Source organism: Pleurodeles waltl, chromosome 11 (assembly GCF_031143425.1).
Source record: "Pleurodeles waltl isolate 20211129_DDA chromosome 11, aPleWal1.hap1.20221129, whole genome shotgun sequence".
NCBI classification, from domain to species: Eukaryota; Metazoa; Chordata; class Amphibia; order Caudata; family Salamandridae; genus Pleurodeles; species Pleurodeles waltl.
Window position 1 is genome coordinate 883194282 of NC_090450.1, and position 9868 is coordinate 883204149.

Sequence of the window (9868 nt, forward strand, 5' to 3'; positions counted from 1 at the left end):
TTGTAACAAGTCCAGCATTTCAGGATTTTTATTGAGTATTTCTTTTAGGTAGACCAGCCCCTTAGATATTTTAGTAGATGCTGCTTTGTTTCTCTCTGCTTTTTTTTTCGGTAGAGCACTAAAAATGTGTCCGGCATGTTCTAGACCTGCTTCTGCTTCATGAAGGGTGTTTGGGAAAAGGCATCGGCATTTACTTTTTCACATCCTGTCTCTCTGCAGTTCTAAATTGCGGGGTACCTCACTCACTGTAACTCACATTCTCTCACGTACTCATCCTCACTCCCACTCAGGGTCGTAGCTTCAGAGGGGGGTATTTGGGGTGTTACACCCCCACTAATAAATGTATCTTCTGATGAATTGTTGGCTACAGGTGCTTTTAGCTGGGTATGGTGAGTTGTCTGTCGAGTTTCACCTGGGATTTATGCACGCACACACCGACAAAGCACACACACTCGCCCTCATCTCTGTTTTGAAAGCCCAAAAAATGTTAATTATTATACAAAATATTATATTCCTCTCACCTATTAATCATACGAATCTGCACTGCACTCTCTTTCGACTGCCGCTTAAGCCACTCTCATACGATCTGCTTGTCATATGATGTATTTTAACAATATTTGCCAGCCAGGGCCAGCTCCTGTAGTGGCAAAGCTGTGGGGCGGGGGCACAGCAACATAAATGAATTTAAAGAAAAAAAGAAACTCTCCTCCGCCGCAGTCTTGCCGCTTTTCTGGCTCCCGCTCCACTCGCTACGGGTACAGGCTCCCAGCCTGCCCAACAGCCAATCCTGATGCTGCTCTCGCATGAGAGCAGCGTTAGGATTGGCCGAAGGGCCCTGGCTTGGCGCTCCAAGGCAGACTGGGAGCCTCTGCCTGCTCTCTCTCCAACCCAGCAACACAGTGCTGAGTTGGAAAGAGCCGAGTGTGCATGTGTGCTTGGCCGTCCCGAGACGGCCAGCCAAACATACATGCGCACTGAGGGAAGTGCTGTAAACTCCCCCTCCGTCCCAGTCATCGCCAAGGGCTCCGCTCCTGAAAAATAAAAACAATAATAAACACTGTTTATTATTATTTTAATTTTTAATTTTGCAGCTCCTGCTGCTGGCAGGGGGGGGGCAACGCTACTCCACCATAGTTGAGCGGACTTCTGTTTCCTTTTGGGTGTTTGCTTTGCGCTCATGGTAGCCGTCGGCTCGCTTATGTGAAACTGTTTTACTTTTCAGTTTATGTGGCAAGAAAAATCCGGTTAGTTTTAACTCGAATAAACGCGAGACCCATTGCATATGCTTGTTCTTTTTGCGTTGCATGGAGTTATATTGGTTATTGCGGATAATATCCAAATGGACTTCTGTATGTAATTATCTTCCATTTCCTTCTTTTCTTTCCAGCAAAACGAAAACAAGTTTGATGAGATTCTCAAAGAGATTAAATCAATAAAAGATGCAATCAGCAATCAAGAAGGGCGAATCTCCAAGTTAGAGGAGCAGATGTCGAAGATCACAGCCTAAGGACACTGGGCTCTGCTCTGCGAGGGTTGAGTTTGCCACTTAAGGGGGCAGCTGTTTGAAAGAAGACATTGATTTTCAAGGAGCTTCCCCTTGAGATCGTCAGCATTCCGATATGGACGCTTCCCCGCTCCCGTCTCCTTTTTAAACGAACGGACCAGAAATGTAATCGGCAATCAAACTTTTTACTGAAAGTTTTCTGCCGTTTTAATTGTTCCGTGGCCACCGCCTCCGTCCAAGTCAATATTAATTTTCGCTTTCTTTTTATCCTTATGTGCCACTGACTGTTACACATTTTTGGAAATTGTTTCGGAATTTCAGTGTTGTGCCCAAACTTTTATAATAGAGACCACCGTCATGTTTTCCTTTTTTGAAGTTGCCAAAACCAAAAGTAGCTTTTTCTTTTTTTAACGTATTTGCTACTTTGCAGTATTTTTTATTGTAAGGGGACTAAGTTGTGTATGTTAAATGGTCTAGATAATGAATTACAAGTATTACAATTAATAGAGAGAGAGCCCTGAGGCTGCTCAAAGAGCAAGACTGCCTTGGATTCATGTCATTGGAAAAAAATAATGTAAATTGCGCTCAAGAAAATAGTCAGTTTAGGAGTGTTGAGTCGGTGCACACCGACCGCTTGATTTTTGTGCATGTTTCCCATTGGCCTTCCCTTCCAGAAATAAATTATTTAAATGCTAATTTTGGTAAATAGATGTTCCACTTTTCCTCATCAGACATTTTTAAAGTTCTGCGTATTTGGTATTTTGCCAGAATCGTATTGCACTTTTACGGTCATCATGTGGACTGTTGTAATCTCTGAAGCAGCAGTTCTTCTCCTTACTTATTTATGTAAAAGGGTTTTTGAATGGCTTGGTTGGTTTTCTAAAAACAAGGCTCCATTATTTTCAGCACAGCAGTGATGCCTTTATTTTGGCAAACATGTCAATGTTTGCTAGTTTTTGCAATTGTATAGTGCCATCCAGGCACTTCATGAGTTGGAAGCTGATGAGTGAGCCCAGAACTTTCGGTTGTGACATTTAAACATCTGACCCAAGTACTTGGCAGGACACAATTTGATAGCTTTGTTTTTCTCAGTCAGGCCAAAATGACTTTTTTTTTTTTATTCTGCACTAAAGTGACATTAGAAATGGGTAGAGGACCTAAGGGTCGGCACTTTTGGATTTCAGGAAAAAATGATTTACGCCTTGTGAATATCAAGTTTAAAGGTCTGCTCCATGCTTCTAGATACTGCTCAACACTCACCAACCTCAGGGAACAGTTCTCAACTGGCGTTATCTGCCGCAATCTGAACACGGCACAAAATGTATTAAAATTATTTTGCACCCTTTGAGATGGAACACTAAACTCAAGCCCTTTTGAAGAGCTAAAGCCCAATTTTTGCTTTGGTCTTAGTTGATCGTCGAGATAGGCCTGAACTAAATGGTCTTAAAAACTTTGGTGGGCATTGCCCTGGCCGGTTTAAATTTAGTACCAGTTGAACCATCTCAACCGGATACCGATGCCTTGTAGTTTTTAGTCTTAATTAGTAATGAGATCAGGGCATATTGCTATTTCTTTCTAAGGTAAGGGCTGGTTGTGGTGATGTAGTTGCTAGCGTTATCCTGCTTTACGCCTACTCCCTGCGAAGTAGATACCTACACCCACTATAGCTGTTACCTTAACATCCTCATCCTGAAAGGAGCAGGCAAAGGAAATAAAGTTGCAACTCAAATTGTGGATCTTGCAATTAATTAGATCATTTAAATGTAGTTGAGTGAAACACAGGCTTAACAAACTGCCTATAGGATGCCTATCCAACAGAGCGTGAAGATATCTTACACGGGGGATGACAGATCTCTTAAAAACTAAATCTTTCACTTGAGTGATATGTTTTAGATTGTGATAATTTAAGGATGAGGGTGTGAAATAGGCCGCTTCCCAATAAAACAAACCTCCAGAAGTGTACTGCTGTTGGGACCACCACTTCATCCACTACCTCTGAGCATGGCTCCTGAGAGGAAAATATACTTTGGGACTAAGGTTTCCACTTCACAGCGAATCACATGAGATGCAGTTTTTGCAAACTCTCTCTCCCCTTCTTTTTTACAGCCTTTGTGGATAGTTTTAAGAATGCACAGAGAAATAGTCTGAAATAAGTGCTGTCACTCTGATAGGAACAGTCTGCCTCTGTCATAGGTATGTATGGTTTGGGATTCTCCCTGATCTATTAAGGTGTCTCCCTAAGATATATTAGCGTTTCCAGGGGAGAGGGTGAACCTCACACTCCAAAGCTCAAAAGTGGAAAACTTTGTGTAACCACTTTGTTAAATCCCATTAAGAGAGTTTTCATTAGTTTTACTCATGCATGCTTCACCAAAAAGGTAGTGGTAGTGTTGCAGTTTGCTTAATCTTTCTCCTCAGGTGCCCCAGAAACTCAAATGGGAGCAAGAAGAGATCTGTAACTTAAAGAGGATGGCTGAGCGTAATTGAGCCTCTAAAGTGCTCTTTATGGAATTACCTTCTGTCTGAAAATACTTTCGGAGCGAATATTAGACTTTAAAAATTTTAAATCTTGATTTGGAATGCAGTAGTGACCTAAGATCTTAACTTAAGACCTTACTCATGAGATATTGGAACGAAATTAAATCAACATATCCGATTAACGAATGGCTGTTCGGAGGTAAGTGGGCCAGAGGAGCTGGGGACTCTGGAATATGCCTGGACACCTCCTCTTAGCCTGTCTTCAGCAGCCCAGGTGTTGTAATCTGAGTGACGGGTTCTAGTGACTGTGCTCTTACAGCATTAGTTGGTCGAAGTTACTCACGCCCGAACCATACCTATTTGATAACTTTGGCAAATCATGAATGGAGTGTTTCATAGCTGCTAGGAACAGCTGGTTGGACCAGTATCTCTTGAAAACATATAACCTGGACAGTCTTCAATCCGCGGATAGAGCGGTTACACCTTCCTCTCTGTGCACGAGTAGTCAGGGATAGGATCCAGCAAGGTTGAAGATGTTCTGACATCTCTGATGGTAGAAGGCGAACCGTAACACCCAGCCTTCTGCACCTTGATTGTACAGAAAAATCATCACAACAGGTGCAGCAAGATGACAAAGCACTATGGGCTAGGAGGTGCCACACATCTTAGTTGAAAATTGTCAGGGAAGGTGACTTGGTGCACCTTGTGAATCGATTTATACTTTACATTAACATTCAATTCATGTGTTTGGCTTTCTTAGCAAATTTAGCAAAGGACATCTCAGCACAAAAAGAAGTAAGTTGCATAAACACCAAATAACTTCGTACCTAAACCAGATCTCATATTATGTTTTAAATGCCAAATCACCACAAATTAAATTTAACTGTAAACCTGGCAGAGATTATATGTCCTCATTGTATGGCCCACGAAAGACACTGAGCTACTTCATGTTCAAAAACCTGTTTCAAAACTTTACTTGATATAAAAACACTTTAAAGTTGATGATATAATGTGTATGTATAACATAATTAGAGTCACTATGTATACTCAAAATAAACACCAGCCCCAATCCATGCAATTACTGTTTCAAGGAAGTCTGCACCTGCCAACAATTACAAACCGTGAGGAAGAATTAGCACTAGAAAGACTGATGCCTGCATGCAAACAAAATGGAAATTAACTCCCTAGATTCTTTGTCATTGGTCTATTTCTGTTTAGAAAAAGCGTAGTGGTACTGATAGTCAATCCACTGGATGGTTCCTGTGTACACAGCCCTACATGTAAATTACTATCCATCCCAAAGCGCTCAAACAAGTCAGCTATCAGTGTTATTCATTACTTTGCGTTTGTAGTATAATGGTTGCATGTCCAATCCATACTTTTAGAAACTGAGGCCATTTGTTGTTAGTGCCACCAATTTATCCTTTTCTTGGGCTTATGCTCAAGACTGTGATCGAAGCATCCCTGTTGTGTTTGTGATCAGTGTCACTGATGTGCTCCTTCTGAAAAACAGCATGCTCTGGTCAGCTTTTGAGTTGCATCTGTGATAATCTTTCATCTCCACAATGCACTTAATCATAATGTCCACACTTATCATATAAGGCAATTTCACAATGTTTTCATTCCGGATAAAATACATTCACACCGAATTCCCATAGAAAAGTCAACTGTTTATTCTACTCTTTGAAATTTAAAATATATTTTGACCTGTGTTCCAGCGTAAACAAGATCTTTTTAGCAAAAAAAAATATTTTTTAAAGTTATGTGAAGAGCAGAGTCCTGTATAGACCCTTGAGTTTCAATGTTGGAGTGGGTACTTGGATGCTCAGTGATAGCCACATGCCCTTATCGCTTAACTTTTTTGAAATAGGAACCAGTTATCTGCTCTGGGGTGGCAAAGGTTTCTATAGTGGTGGGGTGCTCTTGCCCAACCCTCATGAACCATCACTGCAGGAGATCAAAGTTAAGATTGTTAGGAATGTTGAGATTGTAAGTGTATGTGCTTGTGATGTGAATTAATTGCAGAATGAATGCCGTTAGTACCATTGTTACCGATGACATGTATTAGAAGATGAAAGTGCGTTGAACCAGTATGAATATTTAAAAGCAAAGTGAGTATTCAACTTGGCAGGAATGGCAGTCATTCTGCATGAAGTAGGTACCATGCTGAACATTTCCAATTATGAGTTGTTAAAATGTCTGTTTATAGTATGCTAGTTTTTTTTAATACATGTTCAGAAAGCAGTATGATATACTTGTTCTGTTTGCATAACTTACTGGGGATTTCCTAATTCCACATATCACAGCACAGAATCTCCCAGTTTCTCGGCCAGGAAGTTATTGGGAGAACTAGGCATTTTGTTTACATGGGTTTGGAGTGGGCAAGTGAAAGTGAACGTAACCAGAAGCATGTTCTGTGTCTAAATGAAATGATGCCTGACCAGGCTCAAGGAGAGTCAGTGCCTGAAGATTTTCTTAGCCATATCCCAGAAAAACCAGTAAAATATTCAGAGATCTGCTCTTATAGAGCTGCCAGGGTATTCTGTCAAATATTTGCTTCCATTTCAAAGATAAAAGAATTGATTACAACTTGCTCGTCTCTTGTGTTTATTTTAGCTACTTGTGCTATTGTGCAGTAAGTGCTTGTTTTGATTTATGTATGCTCCCTACCTTGCTTTGACAGTTTACTTCGCTAAAGGTCTGATTACCACAACACCCTGTATGAGTTTCCTAAAAGAAAAAATCCTTACCAAATTCTAAGTTTATCAGGTGAATGGAGTTAGAATGTTGCAGCCTTTAAAGGGAAGGTCACACTTTTACTAGATATGCACATATCTTCATCTGCCTACTGTTGCTTAGAGGATCTTGTTCAGCATTGACTATCTAACGTTAAAGGAGCCACCCAGTGTAGAGAGAGATAAACTGCTTTCTGTTCACAGTCTTACGCCAGATAACAATCGAGTTTTTGGAAATATTCAAAAAATTGGCTGTTTATGGATTTAGTAACAACACGTTGTCAAGGCACAACAATCCTCATGTTGTGCACTGTATACGTATGATAAATCAATTAACAGTCATACCACTTCCTTCAACATCTTTTCCATCTAAGCATGTTGGGGGCTGGAATAAAGAGAGGCAAGACTTCTCGGGCAAGGCAAAAGTAGGTTTAATCACAACAGCCACGTCTCTATTGACAATGAGAATGAAATACATACTTGTGCACTGTGATCATAAACTCTTCAAGGCTTGTTGAACATGTTTTCCCATTTAAATAAATCTTGTTGAGTTTATGTTCTGCTTCCTAGTGAACTCTCACCTACTTTGTGTCCTTGCAGCTGGGGCCTGTACTGCTGTTTAACTACATATAGTTCTACAACGCTTTCTACTGATGTCTGTGGTGGTGAGATTTCCTTTCATTCTTTCATTAACAAACGCTATCATCTGTGATATTCTTAAAATTAATTCTACCCACTTCACTGCATGTTACACCTTCATTTGTGTGTCTGTTACTTTACTTATATGTACTTAACCTATATTGAAAACATCAAAAAAGATCTTATTCACCACAACTCACAGTCTTACCTTAATCAGTTTTGAATACAACTACCCTTTCAACTTTGACTCTCCGCCCATTTGCAACTATCACTCGCCTTTACTTTGGCTCCATCACGCCTAACACAATTCTGTTTTATCACCTGATTCTTGACCCTTACGAAAATTCCACCTACATCTTATTTTTTAAATGCCGTACATCCATCGTAGTGCTAGTTGGTTTGCACCAGCTCTCACTTTGAGTACTTTGAACATTCTGTCCTATTTATTTGAGATACCCTATCTTAGATCTGCCATCCTTGGTGTGGTTTCCCCCCAAACCTTTTTCCTTCACTTATCCTGTTTTGCTGATTTATTTTTTGTTGGCCTTAGGACTTTGTGCACTTTATCACTGCTAACCAGTGCTGAAGTGCCAGTGCTCACTCCTCTAAATATGGTAAAATTGCCTTACTCCGAATTGGCACGTTTAATTTACTTATAAGTTATGTTCCGTTGATTTACATAGTGCACTAATCACCTGAGAGTGTATCCAGGCGCTTGTATATAAGTCCATAGTAAAGTGGTACTACCTGTACCCAGGGCTTCTAAATTAAATGCTACTAGGAGGCCTGCAGCACTTATTGTTTCACCCACATAAATAGCTCTTTTAAACATGCCCCAGATCTACCATTGAAGCCTGTGAGCAGTTTTAAACTGCTATTTCGACCTTGCAAAATAAACCTTCATAAATCTTCCTTTCTAATACGTATACGTCACCCCGGGGGTAGACTCTTAATAGCCCCATAAGGCTAAGGGTGCATTGTATTGAAAAAGTTGGGCATGTACTTTTAAGTCTTAAGTTTATTTTTCACTATTGCAAAGCCTACCTCTCCTATAGGTGAACATTGCCTTAACATATTACATTTAATACGTGATTACTTTTGTTTGGGAACAGGTAGAAATGTCATGTTTGGTGTCTAAAGAATTGTAGTGATAAAGTTGAATTTTAAGTCACAATTCTAAAAAAGCCTTTTTCATAAACTTGTCATTTTCTTCTAGCCATTTGGTGCCTACAGCCTGTATCCTGGGTCACATGACTGTTTTTGTGTATTCATGGTATCACTAAAGGGGAACTGGGTTTTTGGCTGGATGGGCCATGCAGACCTGATGGGAGGGGCAAAGCTGTCACTTATCACACTTGCACTTAAAACAAGCTGCCTCCAAGCACACACACAAAGAACTTTACACTAGAGGTTTGTAATCCCAGGCATCCTAGGACCAGGGCAAGGAGGAAGAAAGTTTCAGAACCAGAGGTGGGGGGAGTTCTAGAACTTTCTCCCACTTCAAAGCTGGCACTGGGTGTAAACATTGGACCCTTAGACCAACTCATTACTACACTCCTGGACCTTTGGGTACTACAGAAGAAAGACTGTCTTGCTGCCTGTGGCCTGCCCTGCTGTCTGAGAAGGAAGACTGGACCTGCTCCCTTCATCCATGGCAGAGGGACTTCACCTGTCAGCTAACTGACCTCCTGTTCATAGCTACAGGGATATAATAAGCTCCAGAGACCTCCCTGCAACTGCCCAGCTAACCTGCTGCACTGGACCTGCGTGAGCCCTGTTAGTCTCTGCTGGGGCGAGTTCCTCATAGCCAGGAACTGCCTTCCAGCTCCTGGACCCTTGGTTGGCATCACTTAAGCTCCTCCTGTGAAGAAAAGGAGAAATCCTGAAGTTTTTGGGCTCTCCGCGACTACGAACAGACCTATCTGTGTCAAGACCTGCCACCTGCTCAGACTGCTAACACAAAGCTCCAGGGAACCTGAGTCTGCGCGATAATGCACTGCCAGCAACAACTGGCAAAGGGGTATCTCAACTTCGAGCTACAGCATCAACAAATTTCCGTGACTGGCAACACGAAGCTCCAGCAATGCCCATATGCGACAGCTGACAGGATGTACAAGCTACAGCTACAACCATCCATGACATCCGCCCTGCTCTTCGCACTACTGCAACAACCATCCATGATGCCCTCCCTGCTCCTCACAGCCTCCTCTACTGCAAACTGGACTCTTTGTATTTGACTTTTAGAATGTAACTTTTTCAGCACGACTAACATGGCCACTGTATTGGGCCCACACACCATTGCGGTGAGCCTGAAAATGTGAGTTTCACCTGGTCTCGCATGGACAGATAACCATGAGTGGCACATTGTGCTTTTAGGCACTATACTTACCTAAATATTTGAAATTGCATATCTCTGGTTCTACTGATTGTATGTCTGTTGTTTTAGTGTCAAATAATGTACTGCATTTTACTCTATTTTCCTAAATGAGTGTGGGTTTTTTTCTTGTGTTGT

At 41.3% G+C, this 9868-nt stretch overlaps 1 protein-coding gene across 3 annotated transcripts in view; it reads left to right on the forward strand.

Moving 5' to 3' along the window:
* The window catches only part of CORO1C (coronin 1C), a 449605-nt gene extending 443034 nt beyond the window's left edge, over positions 1–6571 (forward strand). For all 3 annotated transcript variants that reach the window (XM_069214780.1, XM_069214782.1, XM_069214781.1), the window contains exon 11: positions 1388–6571. In XM_069214780.1, the coding sequence (XP_069070881.1) occupies positions 1388–1507 (120 nt within the window). In that variant the 3' untranslated portion in view covers positions 1508–6571. The remainder of the gene's footprint in view (positions 1–1387) is intronic.
* Positions 6572–9868: the final 3297 nt, after the last annotated feature.